The 22,553-nt window shown below is 33.1% G+C and overlaps 2 protein-coding genes across 2 annotated transcripts; both read left to right on the top strand.

Moving 5' to 3' along the window:
- The first annotated feature begins 231 nt into the window (after positions 1-231).
- LOC132751344 (kielin/chordin-like protein) lies at positions 232-8,549 on the top strand. Its single transcript, XM_060741504.1, has 4 exons — positions 232-515; positions 1,181-1,447; positions 6,689-6,838; positions 7,872-8,549. Exons 1-4 carry the CDS (start codon positions 398-400, stop codon positions 8,099-8,101), a joined length of 765 nt encoding a protein of 254 aa, XP_060597487.1. The 5' UTR covers positions 232-397; the 3' UTR covers positions 8,102-8,549.
- A 3,986-nt stretch (positions 8,550-12,535) lies between these two features.
- On the top strand, positions 12,536-18,667 carry LOC132751343 (kielin/chordin-like protein). Its single transcript, XM_060741503.1, has 4 exons — positions 12,536-12,807; positions 14,229-14,504; positions 15,451-15,588; positions 18,316-18,667. Exons 1-4 carry the CDS (start codon positions 12,618-12,620, stop codon positions 18,519-18,521), a joined length of 810 nt encoding a protein of 269 aa, XP_060597486.1. The 5' UTR covers positions 12,536-12,617; the 3' UTR covers positions 18,522-18,667.
- Positions 18,668-22,553: the final 3,886 nt, after the last annotated feature.

Below are 22,553 nucleotides of genomic sequence, written 5' to 3'. Positions count from 1 at the left end.
TAACCCTTTATTCAATTGCCGTGTCTATCTGATAAGACATTATCGCTCTTTTTAGCTGTTTAAATCGTTACAATACCGTCACTTTTACGATTGCACCAAATGATTAGAAAGAATAATATATATATATATACTCACATTCAGTAACAATTCTGGAAATTCAAGATTACTGGACGCTTTGCTTAATGATGAAACATAAATAATGAGATCGACGACGATATCAGTATAACGAATTTATAACAGGTTTTGAAATGAAATGTTCATAACTTTAAACATTTTACAGTTTTTAATGACTTGAAACATTACAATTATATATATAAATATACAGTTATAAGGATTTGTTAAGGAGTAAAATAATACAGCCCATTGTTTGGGGGTAAATCAGATTTGAGTTAGAGATATGACGGGATTGTATAGTTTGTTATTGTTCGGTCTTTGCGTTGTTATAAAGTTTGATGTTGCGGCAGCGGTAAATGGGACGTGTTATGTGACGGGTGCGTTTCAAAAATATCAAGAAGGTATGTTTACTGTTACCTTTCGGAGACCTCAACTCAAGGAAATAGAAGATGATAGATTCTCCTTGCTATAGATATAAAATTTTATGCCCATTAATTAAAGTAAGACATTTCTTGATAAAAAATAATGCTCAAGTCAAGTAAAAAACAGTTACGGTTCAAAATTAAGGGCCAATAAGCTTTTAAATGCTATGATATGTTTTGTTTGTTTTTTTCATTTTTTAAGTTTAAAAAAAATAGGTGGGATAATCTTTTTTATGCATTGTGATTGTTCCTAGGAAATTCTTTTCTTTTTTTTATAAATTATAACTGTTTTTACAGGTATATCATATATGATGCACGGAGACAAATAAAATTTGAATTTGAATTTGCTTTTTATGCGTACATGTATAGCAATAAGGTAGTTTGTCTCAAAGTCAAAATATCATTTTGTTTACTTTTATCTACTTTAATAGTTCACAGTCAGACCTGTATGTTCTTCATGCGACAAGTTTCTTACATTATCTAAATTTCATAATAACCACATTATAAAACACACGTCTGTACATTTATTATATTTTTAAAGTCTTTTCAAAGGCTTAAAATTCAGAAATTATAACATTTTGTTTTTCTTTTAAAATTGGGAGACAAATGCATGACGTCATTCGACTCTTTATACTTTACTTCAGGGGAAATTTTTCAACATCCGCATAACCCTTGCTATTTATGCGAATGCTGTGCTGATGGAATATTCACGTGTACACCGAGAAAGTGTCCGGAAGCCTCGTGTGGTATACTGAAACAAACTAGATATTCAGAAGATGGTTGCTGCAAGCAGTGCTGTGAAGAGTGTGATGAAGAATGCCCAGAGCTTACGTGTACCTACCAGGTCTACAAAGCGGACTCATGCTGTAAATCATGTGGCTGTAAATACAATGGCGTTGTTGTGCCACAAGGTAATGTTTAATCATTATATAAAGTTTGACGACATCATTAAATTGTATAATGTTATCAATGCATAATAGCCCTTTAGGTCGGTTTATTTTTAATGGACTAGTCAATCTTTCATATTTTACTATATTATTTATCAATATGTACTGATTGAATGGCAAATAGTGGAGCCCGTGATCAGACGTCACGGAACGCATAGATTAAATGTTTTGTCGCTATCAGCCAAAGGGCCAACCTTTTTTTATATATTGTAACTTTTGTCTAAATAAAGGGGTCTTTTGAATTAAAGATTTTCATACCCCGTGTTAAGGTCATATCCTGCGGAGACCATCGGATGATTGAATCCCAAGTGCAATTCGAATATATCCCCAGTCATTCTGGTGATAAAACAAATCGCATTAGCCCGATAGTTAAGAGACACAACGATAAATCCCGCATTATCCATTTTTACTTTTCCCAGGGAATGCGGCTAGAGTAACTCTTTCTTTGACTCATCTATGTCAATAACTGAAAGAAAAAGAATTTTATGTTTAAATTTTAATGAATTAAATTTCAAAACAACTTAACAATCTAATTTACACAATGTAAACTATGTAAATAATGATTTAGTAAACACGGGAAAAAGATACTCGGAGGTGTTTTACAGAAATATGATACAAATGAGGCAGACTATTTTTTTTTCTTTACATGTTTATATTTTCTAAATTTCCCTTTAAAATTGAAAATAAGTACATGTACTTTTCATAAAAACCTTTCGAAAATTGGGCTCAGTATAAAGCAAAATTCAAGACAGAATATATATCACAAAATAAAGTATATTTAATATACATGCATTCGTTTTTGGTAATACTCACATATTTTTTCCGGAAATAACCGCTATATTCCGGTTCTTACATAGAAATAAATATATTGTATTTAAAAAATATCTGGCCCTTTGAAACAACAATTTTTTGTAAGTACAGATATGCTTTTAAGGAAGTTTAAATACACATGAATCTGGATTGCCGATTTCTTAAATCAAGCATAGCTACATATATTTTTATTGACCTTTTTATTCATAAACAAATCCTTATGACCTTTAAGGGCATAAGAGTGAACAAACAAACAATAAAACAAAGAAACAATAAAATAATAGTTAAAAAAACATGACAGAGAAGTTACACTATATGTAAATGCTTTATAAGACAGTGGCTATAAAAATAAGACCTGCTCTTTGCACTAACTTGTTGACAAATAGTCAATTCTGGAATAATGAGACGGGCAAACTCAAAGTTGAAAGCAAATGGGAGAATATACTTAATATTGAGATACCATGGAAATTAGATATGGAAATTAGATAAGTTTATAATTCATTTCACAATATCATTTTAACGGAACGCAAACTGTCTTTAATGAATTTATCAGACGGCAAATGTTGTGTATGTATATATCACAGGTATATATTATGTAGGAAAATGGGCAATACTGTGATAGATTTTCTCAAATATTTCGCATCACTATCCATATTCTAATGGAAGGGACGTAATCCAATTTACACTTTTGCATATAAGAGTTATAAATGCTTATCAACCTTGTCACCTTTCACTCTCGGACAAGTCAATGTACCAGCTAGAAATCTTTTACACATGTAAATCAGTATCTAGTTATGTTTTACATTTTTAGTTCACTTCTCACTATATATTTTATGATGTTAACAATGCTTATCAACATCAAAGTATCTAAGATGTCATTTCTTGAATATATGTAATAGAAAGAGCATCGAAGCACGAGGCTATCTGATTGTACGAGGGGCGTAGCCCCCGAGAATTAATCAGATTGCCGAGTGTTTTGATGTTCTTCCTCTTGTGTATCATAGTCAAACATAAATACACGTTCCCTGTTGTCAGAATATGAAACCCCGGGAAAAAGTAACCAATGAACGTGCATCTGGTATGATATTTCTGTCGCTTTCCTTTTCTTTTCCGTCGCAATAAGTAAACCCCGGCAAAAATGAAACAATCAATGGGCATTGTAACACCGCACTTTGGGGTCAAACGCACTTTGGGGTCTGACCCCAAAGTGCGTTACGTACTTTGGGGTCCGACCCCAGAGTGCGTTACGCACTTTGGGGTTCAATTTCGACCCAAATGCGTTAAACAGGTACATATGCATTTTTTAACATCAGGCAAACGACTGCACTTTGGGGTCATAGAAAATTAATGTTCAATATGTTTTAAATAATATATTGTAGTCAAAGCCAATGGTAAACAAAAATCAAGGTATTAAATAGACACAAACATGTGACCTGAATTATAGTAGAATCAATAGGGATTTAAATGATCTTGATCAGTATGTGAAGAACTTTCACAAAATAAATCACTAGATAAAGAATTTGTATCAAATTTTTAAATATTTTTTCTCAAATTTTCCATTTATTTTAAAAGAATGCACACCTTTCATTAACTCCATTGTTTTTAGCTAAATGCATTATTTTCCCGTTTGTTTCCACATTTTATAGAAATATGATAGTCTTAGCATAGACAAAGGTATAAATTCTGGGAAATCTTAGTAAGACATTTCAGTAAAAAATGTGCCTGATAATATGTTGAAAGAGCCATTAATTCAGCTAAATGTGACATATAAGAAACTTGACAAGGTATACGAGCCCTATTGCGGCTTTAAGTAGTAGTCCGTCCAGGCAGTACTAAAAATATCAACTATGTAAGTAGACGCACATTAAGAGTGGAGCTTCAGAATAATGTAAAATTCTCACTTGGTGTATAAAGGGGATTGTGGGGTATCGATCCCCCCGAGGGTTAAAAATACCGTTTAAAGGCCCATTATGCTTTTATTTGTTTTTCTTAAAAGCCTTTTCTTTTTGATGTTCCTTTATATTATCCAAAAAATACACATTGGCCAATTACCTGAACCATCTTTTTGATCTGTTGCTTTTTGGCAATGATGAGTACAGTTATAGTGAATTAGTATTTTATATGGAAGTCAAATACTACAGTGTTTTGACTTCTTTTATGACAAATAATTTCACATTTATCGCTACTTTAAATTTCTCTGATACCATTGTTTTAACATAATAGAATTCATGTTTGCTGTTCCTAAAGAAGTATGTAAGATTTCCCATAAAAAACCTCTGGCGAACGGTTGTTACGGAGCTTACAAAAACTCTTAAGTTTGTTGATAAGCTTATTAATGTATTTGCAAAAATCACTATTTATAGACCGATCGAAAAACTTAATGTTTCACCAGAACATTGCAATAGAGTATATTTATAGATCTTTGGGAAAAAAAATACTAACTGCATTTAATTTCATTCCCAACATATTTAAAATAGGGCTCAATATGGCACCCAAAGTTATCAAGTAAATGACCGACAGAACGCGATATTTTTCGCAGCATCTTTTAATTCTAGAAATACACAATTTCTGTACTGGAGTATTTTGAACGGTGGCATATAAGTGTATTTGTATTTTTTTTTTTTTTTTTGATACTTTTTTTTTTTTGTTGTTGTTGTTGTTTTTTTTTTCGTACAAATTTTTGTTTGTTTGTCGTACATATTTTTTTTTTTGGTTTTGAATACATACTTTTTTTCGTTTTGCAAATGTATTCTTTTTCAGTTTGCATACATATTTTATTTAAATTTTGCATACATATTCTTTTTTAGTTATAAAATATATTATATAGTCCGCGGTAACCCAAAGAAAGGTACTGCATATGGTCTCGATGTGGTTAACATTTGTCACAAGGTGCCTTAAAATCCTTAAGGGGTTTTGGAGATAAGGAGCGGACATGAAACCCAAGTCTTTACCCTTTGACCTGTTGGTGTGACCCCGACCTTGAGCCGGGCACACCTGGCATATATGTTCTGCACATTATCTGGATGTGCTAAAGAATTGACCTAAGTTTCATAATTCTCAATTCTCAGGGGGTGGAGTTGAGTGGTGCATATTCATGGAATAATAACTGATCACCAATCAACAGCCCTTTCCAAATAGACACTTATATAAAAGTATATAATGATAATAAACAATATTATATAAAATAGTTATAATATGAAAAAGTGGGCCGAAAAAGGTCGGCCGAAACCAGACTCCCCCACCCCCGGAAAACGATTGGCCGATTTCAAAAATGGGCAGAAATGTGACCAAACCACTGTGCTAGTTTTATACTCAACTAATCTATGGACTGTTATGAGATTTGAAGGCTGTTTTGATGGGCTTAAATATGTATGGAAAACAAAAATAAAATATGTACGAAAAACAAAAATAAAATATGAATGCAAAACTAAAAAAATATGTATGCAAAACTGAAAAAAATATGTATGCGAAACTAAAATAAAATATGTATACAAAACTTATAACAAAAAATTGCAAATGTCACTTTTGTGCCACCGTAATTTTCTTATATATGAACACAATTTTTAGATATTTCAAGTGGTAAAATTAATGAAACTTTTATCACTTAAGCATCATAAAGTATTGACCGCCATCTTGAACACCACCTCAAATATTCCAATGTCGCAGATTGAAAATAAGTCAGTACTCAGTATTTAAGCAGAACTCAGATGACACCTTTAGACCTCTTGAACCCAAAGTGCGTTGATATGTAGCATATTAACGCACTTTGGGTCAATTTCTCGATTTTGACCCCAAGGTGCGTTGGACCCCAAAGTGCGGTGCGAAGTTTACCGCACTTTGGGGTCGAACCCCATAGTGCGTTTGACCCCAAAGTGCGGTGTTACAGGGCATGCTCTGGAGTGCGAGTAACTAATACCTGGACTCCAGATAACGCACTGTGCATTTATATGTATACGATTTAACTCTGACACATTTTCAACAGAAAGATCCCCAAACTATGATACAACTTGTGTTTAAAACCTGAAATTTATTTAACCGTAGAAATTTGCGTTAACATTGATTATTACATTGATTATTCCATACGTTATCATTGTATGACTGAAAGGCGATTATTGCTCGACTCCTACCATGTCATTGAGATGCAAATGTCAACTGGACGCCCGAAATGTGGACGCCCGAAATGTAAAAATAAATAAATAAATGAATAAATAAATGCATAAATAAATGCATAAATATAAAATGCATAAATAGATAAATAAATAAAAGATGTGCATGTGTAAGTTAGTCCATGCGCGCGTGATCAATTAACAATTACCTTTTTCCATCTGTATCACTAATAAACAATGCCATTAAGATAAGAAATCATCTTTTACACCATTTTGATAATTTCTACAGGTCCAGTTGGTCATAAGTGTGACAATTGCGAGTGCCTCGCTAATGGAAAGGTTGTGTGTGATCGCCCACCGTGTCCCCCTGAATCACTAAAATGTGTTAACCCAACATATGCGAGCTCAACCAACTGCACGTGGGTTTGTCCTACTGGGGGTGAGTAACCATATATGAGCTGCGTCACGACAAAATCAAAATATTGTGTTTGCGACCAGCATTGACCCAGACCAGCCTGCGCATTCGCGCAGTCTGACCAGGATCCATGATGTTCGCTATCAGTTTCTCTACTTGTAATAGGGTTTGTAAGCGGACAGCATGGATCCTGGTCTGGCTGGTCTGGATCCATGCTGGTCACAAACACACTATGTTGGCTTTGTCATGGCGCGGCTCATATGTACTCCTTTAAATTCGTTATGTTACGTATGTCAGAGCGGAAGTGGTCAAGTATCCGTTTTGCTGTGACCTTGGTATCCAATCAAAATGCAGTATATAATTTACCCCGAATTGGATTTCTTTAGCTAAAGTGAAGAAAAGTAGTATTATGGCGAATGATCTGTGCCATGTCGTATTTTCGCTCCCGCCGAACGCCACTTATATGAAGTGATCATACACATGTATTGTCGTGTTTTCGCGTGGTTCCCTGTGGAGTAAAAGCACGACAAAATGCCCTTGTACACTCGTTTTCCGTGATTTTGTCTGGCGAGCGGAGCCTGAGACGAAAGCATGAAATAAAGATACAGTGATGACTTTGTCTAAATTTCAGATTTTCGCCTGGCGCACTGCATGGAGCTAACGTACTGCAAACTGGTCTTTTTGTGGTTTCGTCTGGCGCCCTGCGAAACAAATATGGCATGTCACAAATAGATAACGTTACGGTTTACTTTCATACTTTATACATTTAATGCTGAAATGAATAGAAATTACCTCCTATAATGGATTCAGCAGAAGTCCTCTATATTCTGCCTAACTCATAACTTTACGGTAATCATTGGCTAGAATTTTGCAATTGAAAGCATACTTATGATCTGACTTGCATATCCGGTTTTATATTTGACGTGGAAAATGACAATTTAGGCATACGTGAACGTTTAATTGTTTAACCTATCTGTTGCAATATTTCAATAAGGATGTATTTTTAGTATAATGTGTGAAACATGTAAAAGAACTAAAATAACATTTTTTTTTTCAGATTATACATGTCGTAGGGGGCAGGTGGTCATACCTGCAGGAAAGGTTGTTCGAATTAAAAATAAGATATGTACATGTAATACACAACATTTCTACACCAGAGCGTTTTGTGCAAATATTCAAGAAATGTTTGGAAAAAGATTTAGACACCTTTGGTATGGGAAATGCCTTGATAAATACAAGGGCTCTGAGATTTTGACGAACCCCATGAAATACATGCAGCCTCAATAGGATCTATAGAGAAAAAAACACTCGCTTTTGCGTCGTGGAAAATATTACCATTTTTGAAATTCTATTTTTCCTAACATTATTCTGTTATTTCTAGATATTTTATTTATTCGTTCGGACATGCACCAGATGCTTCTTTATATCTTCCGGAATTTTACGCGATTCTCTTTGTCTTTCGGCAATTTCAGGATGTTTCTTTTATTCTGTTATCAAACTGATTTGACTGTTAACTTAAGTGGATTTTCAGAGGGATATTTATATTTATGATGAATATATTAATGCTTATATTAGATACCCTAATTATTCCAAAGCAATAAAATACTGTGTGAAGGTAGTCGGATGATAACACCTAACTGACAACAATAACTTGTGTATAAAAGCGTTATGTTACATCAAAATCGAAACAATATGTATTAAATTATAATATCAAAAATAAATCTATGCATTCTCATTTTTTCTGTGATTTATCATTATAAGAACATGTTTTCCTAATCTATAATTTTCGTAAACCATGTTATCAAAAGATTTGCTAGTAGAAGCTGTTATGAAACTCGTCGGATTGGATAATTAAAATAAAAAATATCTATACTCAAGGATGCTATCGGTTTTGCCGATACTATTTCCTTTGTCTATTCAGACACGTGCTTCAAATAAGTTTGAAAAGTTAAACATTTTGTAAATGAATAGTCTCTTGATTGATAACAGAGTTATACATTACATAAGTTATAATGAATTGAAATATATACCGTAGTCGGTCCCCAAAATTCTGGTAAGTGCGACAAGGGGCTGGTCACATTGGGCTTTAACGCGAATGCACATTGTACTTCAGTGTCACACCTTTAGCACCTGTATCGCTCAATTTATAGCTAAATGATTTTTTTTTCAATTTTTTAAATTGTTTTAATAACTAGAAATGATCGCATTTTGCTAAAATTAACTGTACATAAATAAAATATAAATCATTGCTGATTTTCAAAGAAACAACCCTTTTTTTGGATAAATTCGACAAATACAAAACAAATACAAAACAATTGGATCAAACTAAGATCAAAATCCTGCTTAAAACATGATAAACAAGATCAACAAGAAAAGGCGGCGTTCAGTGAACGCAACCCCAATACGACCCAGCAACAAGAACCAGTGGCAAGGAGCCCAGGCGGACCTCAAACAAAAACAGGACAGGGCACGGACAGTTAAATCACTAAAATGATAAAGGCAACACCAAGGGTCAAAACCACGAACGATCACATAGGGATAAACGATGCTTGCAATTCTGATGCCTCAACCCGTAAAGTTCCACTTATGAAATCAAAACAAGGATGTAAAGCGGCGATCAGCTGCTAGTAGTAGCTTCCCCTGTCTGTTTTACCTCTCGCATGAGTGTTACCAACTACGCTTTGTACAAAAAAAGATTTAAATACAAACCTTTTCCATCCAGATATATTCTGAGTACACGAAATATCAAATTGTAAAGTGAACATATATATTATTAGAACAAATACATCAGTTACCACAACAGCATAATACATTTATAATACATCAAAACGGGACAACTTTTGGTTTTAGTTTTTGAGTGAAAATTGCTTAAATTGTGTAAATTTAGAGAACTTTTTAAAGAAATTTCAAGGCATAATAACTAAACACTAGTTTAAAAAATCGATCAGGACTCGGTGTAAAAGACTTGGTTATGACGTCTCTGAAAGCTAGGCAGCGTTTTCATGCAGAGATTTAGCCGACATCAACAAAGAGTTGTACAACATTATAGACGTAAGTGGCACATGTATCTATTCTAATTTAATTCATCTAAGAAAACTTAAATCCACATAAGAAAAGTATGATCTCATCATTTACAACCCTCTTGTTTTGTTTGGGTTGGAAATCTTACTTTAGGGGAAAATGATACCGTTGCTGTGGTTGTTAATCTACATAAATAACCTCAATTAAATATTAGTTCCGACGAGAGAACAGCATCATATTTCAATATATGTCATCTTTATATTCCAAAATAAACCAATGGTTAATGTACTTTCTTGACATTAACTATGATAATATCAATTGATATTAACTGTGATAATGTGAAACTTGGCATTTAAATTGATGATGTGAAACTTGACAATTGTGTTAAAAATCTGAAACTTGACATTTATATTGATTATATGAAACGTGACATTTTAACTTGACATTTATATTGATAATGTTTGTTTGTTTGTTTGTTTTATTTTACGCCTTTTTCCAACAGTATTTCAGTCATATAGGTGGGTAGTTTCCTAACCATCGTTCCTGGAGAGTTACTCCAGTACTAGACTACCTTCCTCCGCGCTAAACTACCAAAGCATCTTCCGGGGATCGCCAGAGAGGTAACTGGATTAGAAGTCATCGACTCTAACCCCTCGACCACGGAGGCGGTTATATTGATAATATGAAACTTGACATTTATATTGATAATGTGAAGGTTGACATAAGTTATAGTAGTGCGAGGCCTCTGAGAAATTATCATAATGAGCAATTATGATATTTATGGAGGTCATGTGAAAAAATGGCATAAATATCCCATTTGGAATTTTGATATTACTTAAGGCGCTCAGAAGCTTGACATGAACTGATAAAAATGAATATTTGATACGAAAACCTTGGCTATAACAGTTTTTTATTACAATTTAATATTCAATACTAAGTATCTGAATGAGAAACTTGGCGTTGCCTATGATATTTAGAAAATCGACATTAATAATATATATTGAGAAACTCGACATTAAGTATAAATAAGAGAAACTTGACGATAATAAAGAAACTGATAAAGTTGGCGTTGGTCACTAAGAATGACATGTTTCAATAGATGATTTAATCTTACTAACCTTTTTGCCACACTTTCATAAAATACATCTGGACAGGAATGATAAAATTTAATCCGGTCACATCATATCATATAGGTACCTTTGTGAGTATCCATCCCCAAGATGTCAAGAATTACGGAATAGACTCGTGGAGAGAAAAAACATAAATCTCTGTTTGGGTAGTCCTTGAAGCAAAGAGGTTAACAATTGTAGATCAGTTTGACGTATAATGATATAAGCTGTAACCTTAAAAAGAAGCAAAACAAAACAAAAACTGTCATTTAATATTAGAAATATCAATAAATATGATTAAGCATTCACGATCAAGGTAACTCGAGGTAACTACTTTCATTATCTGATGTGTAATTAAAGTTTTAACAAAAGATAGTGACATTCTATATTTTGATTTGCTACATCTTACACATCTTGACTAGTCACAGATGGTTGGACATGAAATATAATTAATATTGTCTGATGAAAAGATTGCATCAAATGTTATTAAAACCTGTATTTTAACTTGCATCTCTTATATTAACATTACCAGACTACTGTCGACAAAAATAATTTACCCTCGTGGCCAATGCAGGCACATTCATGCCGTCTAATTAATGTTCTCAAATCAGTAAGGACATGTTTTGAAATTGTCCATTTGATATATTTTGATGTAAGTCGAATTAGAAGAGGATCTTAATGGAAAAGACCTTACATTTGACATGATTAAACCTGATTAAACCTTATAAAATGCATGTATTGTCTCGAAACATACATGTGCAAGTCTTTCTGTTGTAAATTTCAATATCTATTCTCATAAAATGTCTCTCTTACCCTGATATACATTTAATTTATAATATCAGCTTTATCCTGATCAAGGACAATGTTAGCAGATCGTACCTCGATCAGGTAGACCTATATATATGTTAGTTTTAACTTGATTAAGATTACAAATTTAGAGATATTGTTAGTCGGTCTAGATATGTTAGTCTTACATTCGTCATGGTTACACATTAAGACATACTGTCTTAAAACATAAATAGCTGCACCTTTGCTCAGATGACAAACGATATACCCATAGACAAACTATTAGTGCATCTTTATGCTTACATATGTGTTGCTTTTACCAAGATATAACTTTTAGACATACGTTTACGTGTCATTAAGGTCCTTGCTATGACATGACTTTTAGACTTTTTACATAAGCGTTTACTTAACTTTTTAAAGACAATCTCGATACACTGCTTATTTATCTTTGTCACGTGTAAGCGTATGTATTGCTCATTCTATTTCACTTTTGGAAAATATGCATATGATATCAACAGATTTTTTAAACAGACCATTAATTTTGAACTTATCTATTTATCCTATTATAACACAAGCAGAATTTCCTTTCAATTAACTTCAATCAGATCATGCAAACATGACAACATTCGGTGACAAAAAGGAGAAGGCAGCGACCTATGTTTTATTATTAAATACAAATATCACTTTATTACATGAAGTCAGTTCATCAGAAAAACTTTTGTATCAAAAAAGCGAAATGCTCTTCGAATTGATACTCGCTGTTAGAAAATTTCCCTTTACACGTGACAAACAAGCGTCACATATTGACATTAATGCTGTTTTGTAAAAGGTGGTAACATTGTTTTTATTAAGAGGTAGAATTCTAGATTGGTTGATACGTAAAACAAATGAAGACTAAATACGTGCACGTGATTTACATGCTGTTTTTCCTAGCTTTACTTGATAAAGCATGTGGAGATGACGAGGAGGAGCATCCCGAAAGTGACCATGATCATGATGAAGAATATGACGATGCCTATAATGAGACTCTTATATATGAAAAGAAATGCTATATACTAGGGCACACTTTTGAACAAGGTATGTCGTAAAACAACGTAAACTCTTTTTTATGTTTCGCATAGGTGATTTTAATTATTTATTTATTTGAAGCTTACACAGTATGTGTAGCTTACACCGCGTATATAACTTAAAAGGTGTGTTATGTATTTTACATCGAGTGTGTAGCTAACATTGAGTTTGTAGCTTGCACCGATTGTGTAATTAACACCGAGTGTGCAGCTTACATCAAATGAGTCTCTTACAATTTGCCTTACAATGACTATGAAGCCATCATCGAGCGTGTAGCTTTTTCTGAGTATGAAACTTACACTAATTTGTTCGCAGCTTACACTGAATTTGCAGCTTTCTTGTAATGGACAGAGTATTCCAAATAATGACAAGGCAAGAAGACTAGAAAATAAAATAAAAAAAACTATTAACGAAAAATTCAAAGGGAATGAAAGCTCAACAAACGGTAATAATTGTCGCTGAACCTTATATTTTGTCTATTTTACCATTCAACGATTTAAAAGAATTCCACTGAGGTTTTTTTTTACATAACGGGACTGAAAATACTTTGTCGAGATACGTGTTCCATATGATCTAAACAAATAAGATCTAAACCAATAACTTGTGTGCACAGTTTCAGATCATTTTGTTCACTCCGTTTTTCCATTATAATTTCTAATTATGAAAATCAACCCAAAATTGAAAAGCTGTGCAGCACATTTCTTTCACATCGAACTAAATACGACCTTTCATGCAAATATTCTTAATATAATATTCTTTTAAATATCTGCCTGTTTTAGGTACCCAAGTTGATCTAAGAACGGAATTTAACTTTCATGAATTTTACGCTGTTAAACTTCGTTTGAGATTCTTTAACTAAAACCGCGTGACATAGTTCGAATCACCAGATAAATGAAAATGCATTTCCTAATTTTTATTATTTTGCAGCATTATCTTTTTTTTTTTTTTTTTTTTTTATTGCTTTATTTTAGAAATCTTGAAGTATTTACTTTCTCTCTTTCATTACTAGAATTCCGATAGTGTTGGATAATATATAGTGTGCAGTTATAACCGGCTTACATTATTGTATGATATTTTTAGATTAAAGAAAGAAAGAAAAAAAAAGAATGTACAATCACGTGATCATAATATTGTGGTCATATCTTGATATAAGTTAACATAATTAAGCGCTTCCTATCAAAATATTCAACTGCTATTTTTGATAGCTTTAGAAATGACTTCGCATATACTTCTTCAAAACATTATACTAATAATAATTCGTGCACATTTGGTATTGGGTATTTGCCATTATCTATGTAATATATATACATACATTGTATATTAATATGATTTTGTTCCAGATACAAAGAAATATTTAAATATAACTTTTCAAAACTATAAACTATAACATGATACCTTTTTATAAAAAGAATGATATTGATGGGTTTCAGGTCCGTTTATTCATCCTACCTTGCCTTGTAAAGCGTGCCAATGCTGCAAAGGTGGTATAATTACATGCACGAAAAAATTCTGTCCAAAACCGAAATGTGGTTTAGGTATGCAAATACCTAAGGAAGGTGACCCATGTTGCAAAGTGTGCAAACCCGAGTGTGAAGGCGTCACGTGTCCATCTCTTGGCAATTGTCCAAAATCGAGGTATGCATATACCAATGAAAGTTGTTGTCCTGAGTGCGGATGTGAGTACTTTGGAGAGGGCGTCCCGAACGGTAAGATATTATTCAAAGTTCTTATTTTACTTTATTCTCTGAATAATTTCACAATGGATATGCGTATGACGGAGTTAAGCACATGTTATGCATCCTTTAGCACACTTGTAAAACATTCACTAGTCTCCTGGTGATTTGTTATGCTTTTCTGAAAGAAAAGAAAGAAGAAAAAAAAACACACACATAAACAAAAACAAAACGAAAACGCTAAAAATGTTGACAGAGAAAACATATTTATTGTAAAAAAAACCGATGTAAATCCAGCAGAACATTTCAGGTATTACTACCTTCTTGTTATTAAAATTTCTTCAGATTCTCGACCATAGCGCACTCTAAATATCTTTTACACACATACTGGGAAAATTGACTTTAACTAATACGGAAGCCCTCTCAGAGCTGTGTCACTCTCAAGATTGCGTCAATCAAGAGACAAGATTTCATAAACATTTTGTTTATAAATTCTCCCCGTAATTTGAATACTTGTTTATCATGACAAGAAACAGTTCTTAAACAAGGAACATCATTCTGAAAGAAATATTTACAAGGACAGTTTCAGAACTAACAAAGCTATCAATATTTAACTTGGAATGGTTAATGGAACAGTTGTTAAAAGGTGCATAGTCCTGAAACCAATATTTCCTTGAGTTGTTCTCCCTTTTTTACTGTTAAATATTTATCTGAACAATTATAATTAATAGACGAGCATTTGTGCCGCATCTGATGCTCTTGTTTTGTGCATTTGTATTTTAAAATTTAAAGTCTTGATGATTTTTTTTTATTTTATTCACTTACAAGCTTTACAATGATGTTATCGTGTAATGGAATATGCCCTGGTTTGATTACAACCTGTATAGTAATTATTTGACATTCTCTCTATCATCGTGACATAATATCATACATGCAAATATGCTTAATTGAAAGAAATATAACTTGTCTATATTTTCAGGGAACTTTGGTCACGTATGCAGTGTTTGTACCTGTAATGCTTCAACGAATACGGCCACATGTCATAGGCACTGCTCTGCAAATGAATTGACATGTGTGGACCCCAAGTTTGACATCAATTGTAACCTATATTGCCCTGGTAAGGTTTCATTTCTTTTTCCCATAAACTCACTTTATCAACATTAAATTTTATTTAACTTTTAAAAATATTTTTGAAGATGCGTCTACTTTGTAAAGACAACGATAAAGTTCACAATCTATTAACGCGTCTTCTTGTGACTATCACAAGAAAGGATTCTATTAAGGTTTTTTTACATGACTGGGCTAGAAATGTCCGAGATTTGTGAGCCATTACATGTAGGTCACCAACAACTTGTGTGCAAATGTTCAGATTATTCACTCACCCCATTTTTTTCCAGAATCAGAACCAAAAGTGAAAAGCTTTGCAACGCTTTTACTTTAATTTGGCTTAGAATCGCACAAAAATAGATTTTAATATTATTCTGAGCATATTTTTAATATTTTTTTTGCGGATTTCTCACTTTTAAGTGCTTAACTTGATCTATGTAAGAATTTCAAGTCATAAAATTTTGATACTTGTTTACCTCAGTGGAGCAACTTTTAAGGCATATTTCAGCCCCAGAAATATTTTTTCTTGGACAAAAATGTGTCTTAGAATGTTAAAAGAATGTTAAAGGTAAATTATCTGAAGAAAATAGCGAAGAACGTTCAAATAATGAATCATAAAGGTAGCAAACGTAAACAAGGTAGTTATTTGACATCCATACAAAATATTATATCTGTATGATCAGTAACTGTCAAAGAGCAAAGGAAACAAAAGATGGTTCACCTGTATTGCAAATGAGTTAATGTTTTGACAAATGTAACACAACACCAAAAATAAATAGTTTTTGAGAAATAAAAATGATAGTATTTTTTAAAGCCTATAAGTGGACCTTTTACCAAAATCGACCCATAGAATTATTTTAACAGGGTACGGCGCCAACAATTGCCAGAACTCCAATACTTAGGGTTGAATATTTTAACTAGACTGTATACTCCTTACAAACGATTATTTTTAATAGGTTTCAGTGACCTCATTTATAAACTTAGGATGAAATAGAAAAGAGAGCATTACTTCGTAACAAATTGGACTTTCATATAGTAATTAAGTGCATAGACTGTTCAAAACTATCAATTGATGTTGCTGTTGCTATGTCCAGCATCTATAAAATTCAAATATGTCCAACGATTTGTGAGCACGTGGTCATGATGTTCAGTACTTATTTTCGTAAACCTGACCGATATCAAATATTGTATCATAGTTTGGGGACCTTTCTGTTGAAAAAGTGTCAGAGTTAAATCGTATACATATACATGCACAGTGCGGTAACTGGAGTGCAGGTATCAGTTACCCGCACTCCAGATCATGCCCGTTGATTGGCTCATTTTTGCTGGGGTTTACATATTGTGACGGCAGAGAAAGGGAAAGCGGCAGAAATATCATATTCAGATGCTCGATCATTGGTTACTTTTTCCCGGGGTTTAAAATTGTGACAACAGGAAACATGTTTTTATGTTTGACTATGATACAAAAGAGAGAGAACACCAAAACACTCGGCAATCTGATTTATACTTTGGGGCTACGCCCCCTCGTACAAATCAGATAGCCTCGTGTTTCGGTGCTCTTTCTATTACTTGGCAAACAGTTTATTACATATTTGTACAGTATTGCATTTCATTTAAATATTATACATGTACGTAAAAGAATTTACTTATTAAAATAACATTTACATATCTAACTGACAGAACCAAGAATTAATCGAATTAACGTTGATTGTTTTAAATACCAAGATCCCTCAATGTATTTCCCTTTCTCATGATTCCATGATAGTATTTCTTAGACATAAAGAACCTTTAATTTGTCAGTTTCAATTACATTCAATATATCGATAGATTTTCAATTAGTTTCGTGACAAGTGATTTAATTTAATTTGTATCAATCAAAGAAATTACGCTGAGCATTAAAGCACAATAGAATTAACTACGGATTTATAATTTCTAAATGTTCTACGTGTTGTAACATTCCAAAACCGCGTATGTCCACGTTTTATTGTTGTTTTTTCCTTAGTTATATTTTCAACATTTTTGAAACGGCGATTTTTTTGTATGTTGCTCGTTTTGTTTTAATATATCCTAAACTTGTTTTGGTTTTAACTCCTTTTAAAATACACGGTTTAATTCAGAATTGATATTTGAAATTCATTCTGATTAAAATTAATAATACAAAGACAAAACAGTGTTTCTAAGGTGGTTCATATCCGTGTAGACAATTTTGCAAGCACGTGGTCATCAATTACAATTATATTACACTTCAAATATACTGCGAAAATAAAGAAAGAGTAGGTCTAAAACAATAGCAAATTTATGAATTGAACCACAGACTTATCGTCTATCACTCAACTGATTGTGGTTTTGCGGATGTGACGACGACGGGGTTAAGCTATACATCAAGCTGGTGTGACTTTTCAAAACATTAGTTATGTACTTAATATCAATTCTAAGAACCGAAATGGGATAGAATATTTAAATGAGTGTTATAATTTATTCATAATTGACATGTCAATAAAATCAGACTATAGTATATTATACAAGCACAAATTTTAATAATCTCGTCCTAATTTTCACGTATTTAATCAAATTTGAGAGAAGCACAAATATTTTTCATGATATCTTGACAAAGTAATTAAAGAAGGCTAGGAGCAATTATTTTATGAACTAACTGATATCAGCAAGCTTATAAAAAAAACAGGTTCTACTGAAATACCCTGAAGTCACTTAACTTTTATTTGCTTTCATTTTACAGAAAGAACGTGCAGGCGGGGTGACGAAATCATACCTGTTGGCAAGATTAAAGTTCTTGGTCGCAAACTGTGCGTGTGCGCCGAGAGGTGGTACCCACGCGCATTTTGCGCATTCGTAATGCCACCTTTACTCGACCGACTCAGACTTCCTGTATACGGAAAATGTGTTAAGTATCCAAGGATTCCATCTCAATATCTCGTGGTTTGAATAAATCACTGTTATAACTGGATGATGCCATTTTATTCACAGAGATGCTGAACTATAATTAAACTAATTTGTTGCTTGTTTTAGCAAAGTTACAAAGTGTGATGTGATAATGGCCGTTTTTAAATTAAAGCTGATTTGTATTATTACTGTTCATTTGTGTTATATTTATAATACTCGCTTTGAAAACTTATGACGCATTAACAAACAATCGGAACTCCTCGGTTTTTATTCATTATGACCTCGGACTTAATACGGATAGAAAGTAGTTCTACCACGTGGTTTTAGATGTAAACATAAACAGAGTGTCATCTTTGATAATGTATAACTGATGTATATAATCTAACATCCAAAAGAAAAAGTATGTTTCGGTAACATTCTGATTGAAAATATGTCTGACAATTTTAATCAATTGTAAAACGCTCACGGATGTATAGTTATAAACAAATCCGACTTAATGGCAACAGGTAGACATTTTGTACTTTTGGTTTCTACCCCGAAAATCCGTTCTTTTGACGGAAAGGACTCAATCGCAAATTTTCGGCATTTTCGTCAGTCTTCGGACACACTATTTATTAAGAAACGTATTTCGGTCTAACATACACAAAGAAACTTAAACATGTAAACAAATAGTAATTAAGTGCCGGGAGTTGCTGGTTTTGTTTTTCCAATATATCAAGTTAAATATAAACCGTGCATTATTTATATACTTATTATTATGGTCGTAGAAATCGAAAGCACAAATTACCAACCTGTTGACATTAAGTCGGATTTGGTTATAATAGTACATCAGTTTGCATTTTTAAATAAAAATGGTTGTCAGACATTTTTTCAATCATAATTGAACCGAAAAAGACTTTATTTGGATGTCAAATATATGCACCCGTTCTACATTAACAAAGATGACACTCTTTGTTGCTGTTTACATTTCAAACCACGTGGTATAATAACTTTCAATAGGCTATTGTGAATAATAGCCGAGGAGTTCCGATTGGATTGAGCATTTGGATGCCAGATTGGAAAATAGAAATACGAAATTACTGCGAATTCACCTTGAGCTTTAAAGTATGATTTTCTCGACAGATAATTCATTTTCAAATGTCATTTAAAATGACACATGTCTCAACATTCTTGTTTACATTATAAAATGTAATCAGCCGTAAACTATGTAACATGTTGTTTCGATTTGTTCATAAAAAATACAACAATCAATTTATACATATACATGAAAACTGCGAACAAGAACTTTTATACTAAAATAACAAATTGTTATCAAGGGACTTTTCAGAATATATAAATTAGATGTACATTATATTAAGCAGAACAGAAATGCATTTTATTTTAGATTTAAGTAACTTCCTCCTCCACAAGAAATTATTATAGCATAGTCATAATACAAAGTGAGAAAATTATTAATATACAAGAAATACATGTATAAATGCATACATTAATAATACACGAGGAGTATTTAAAGCAAAGAAAAATTGATATCACCAAATGTTGAGAATTTAGAATGACATATTGTAATGACAAACGTGAAATTTCCCCTGCCAAGAAGTGCACCAAATATCAGTACTTATAACGGCAAGTCAAGACGATTGGTTTATGACAAAGACACGTTGTAGTACAAGACAATTCTTTTTTGTAAGTTAGTACACCGATTCCATACCAGTTCAACAAATCACAACATACGTAAATTGTACAATGCAAATATATAGAAAAAATTATAAAAATACATAAAAAAAAGTTCAAATAACATTAGTAATTCGGTCCGTCCCTATAAAGTTATAAATAGATTGGATATCATAAGTTGCGATTAGGCGAGGTGACTTCTGGCCGCATGAAATTTAACATATGTCGTTCATAGCTCCCGCGTGACGCATTACGACGACATCGTGACAATGAGTGTGACGTCAGGCGTTCTACATGATCACGTGACATACATCTGCGCATACGTCGCACTTACAAACTTGCTTGCATGATTTCATTCGGAACTGCCTCGGCTATTATCTATAATATTAACCTCGGAAACAATACGGATTGAAAGTAGTTCTACCACGTGGTTTACAAATGTAAACAGAAACAGAGATAATGTAAAACGAATGTAAATATTTGACATCTAATGTCTGTTCCGGTACTCTAATGCTTGAAAATATGTCTGACAACAATTTGTAATTTAAATATGCCCACTGATGTTCAATTTTAAACAAATCCGACTAAATGTCAAAAGGTTGGTTTTTTGTACTTTCGGTTTCTGCAGCCATATTAGTAAATATAGAAATAATGTTTTGTTTGCTTTTGTACCTATGAATTCACTTATTTTAGGTGGACTTTAACTACATATATTGGAAATAAACTTGTCAACAACTCCCAGCATTAAATTACTATTTGTTTACATGTTTAGTTTCTTAGCGTAGGTTAGACCGGAATACCGCATCCGTTCTGTGTATTCATACTATTGTGTTCGAGGTCCTTATCCGAAGACTGACGGAAAGGGCCGAGTAGTTGCGATTGGCATGATTTCAGTCGGCCATATTCCCTAGCCATGAAAGATAACTCCCTGTTTCCCTGTCTAAAATTCCACCAAATTATTCCCCTTTCAAATGAACTCAAAGAAGGGACCTTTTAAAAAGACTTTGTATTTATTTATTCGATTTTTTGTTCAGAAACGGACAATTTTTTCTTTACCCTTGTTTAATTTACTTTCTATCTATATATGGTTCCTATAGTAAACATATGAGTTTTGATGGTAAACAAATGAATTTTCTGAACCGAAAGTAATCTAACACTCAGCGTTGCTGTCATCACATGTACACAATACATTAAATCAGTAAGAATATTGAGATATTTGTTTGACTATCAGTTTCAAATGCAAAATATTAATATGGAAAACAACTATGTGTAGTTTATGTGTATTGTTTTAATGTGTTTGTCTGATATTTTAGTTGTAAAAGCCATGTACACTTAGTGTCGTTTCATAGCAACCGAGTTTAAAACGTGAGCGGTAACTGAACGAGATATGGCAAAGCGCATGCTCGCGCACTGACTTCCGCTCTATCGAAATACTGCATATACGTATAGCGAAAGTTCGTAAGTGCGTCGTGACAGAAAAGTCGGATTCTAAAGCATAAACCGTTTTGAACAATTACAATTGAATGGATATGATAGTTAGAATGATAATATGCCCAGTGTTTTAACTTTATACACGTACTTAATAGTAATGAATACTAGATTTTATTTGTCCAAACAAATCATGGTAGCGAAATTTCAGACCCTGATCCTTTACACTAACGCCGAAAAGTTAAGGGGAGATCACTGCGTAAAGATTGACAAATTGATTAATATTTAAAAAAAGCCTCTGAAAGATCCCGATTGATCGATGATTTCCAATATTGTGTAATTCTTTACTCCTCCATTATTTTTATAAAAATAGTTTCTTATTGTAACAGCCTGACCGAGACTCAAACCTGGGACCTTCGGAATACCGTAATGAGGCTCTACTGACTGTGTAACAGGGAGAGATTAATAAACAGTTGATCGAGACTCAAATCTGGGACCCTCGGAATACCGTACACAGGCTCTTCTGACTGTGTAACAGGAAGAGATTAATGTGCAGCCTGACCGAAACTCAAACCTTGGACCCTCGGAATACCGTACTGCGGCACTAGTGACTGCGTTAAAGGAAGAAATAAATGTGAAGCCTGACCGAGACTAGTATCTGGGGCCCTCGGAAATACCGTACTGCGGCTCTACTGACTGTGCTATCCGGCCGCTTACAAGATACCCCCTCCTCTGATTAGTGAACAGTTCAATACCGGGACATAATCATTTTCTGAATGATTTGGGATTCGAAAATAACACAACTTTGGGTCTCCCAAAGAGTTTTTCAAGATCATTTTTACCCCTACTACTTACTAATTTGTTGATATTTTAGCCCTAATTGTTCTTGAATAACATTCATTAAACACATTATCAGGGGATAATTGGTAAATATGTCATCTATCATCGTGGTAGGTCCTATCCTGTAAATCTTGT

Source organism: Ruditapes philippinarum, unplaced genomic scaffold (genome assembly GCF_026571515.1).
Source record: "Ruditapes philippinarum isolate M1 unplaced genomic scaffold, ASM2657151v2 ctg468_1_1_1_1, whole genome shotgun sequence".
Lineage (NCBI taxonomy): Eukaryota > Metazoa > Mollusca > Bivalvia > Venerida > Veneridae > Ruditapes > Ruditapes philippinarum.
The sequence above is the reverse complement of the archived record's forward strand: the minus strand, read 5'-3'. Positions and strand labels throughout refer to the sequence as shown.

Excerpts from the sequence above, each read along its gene's own strand:
- LOC132751344 (XM_060741504.1), top strand. The coding sequence starts at position 398 with ATGACGGGATTGTATAGTTTGTTATTGTTCGGTCTTTGCGTTGTTATA. Across the intron at positions 1,448-6,688 it reads TGGCGTTGTTGTGCCACAAG|GTCCAGTTGGTCATAAGTGT; the intron begins GTAATGTTTAAT and ends TAATTTCTACAG. Across the intron at positions 6,839-7,871 it reads GTGGGTTTGTCCTACTGGGG|ATTATACATGTCGTAGGGGG; the intron begins GTGAGTAACCAT and ends TTTTTTTTTCAG.
- LOC132751343 (XM_060741503.1), top strand. The coding sequence starts at position 12,618 with ATGAAGACTAAATACGTGCACGTGATTTACATGCTGTTTTTCCTAGCT. Across the intron at positions 14,505-15,450 it reads TGGAGAGGGCGTCCCGAACG|GGAACTTTGGTCACGTATGC; the intron begins GTAAGATATTAT and ends CTATATTTTCAG. Across the intron at positions 15,589-18,315 it reads TTGTAACCTATATTGCCCTG|AAAGAACGTGCAGGCGGGGT; the intron begins GTAAGGTTTCAT and ends TTCATTTTACAG.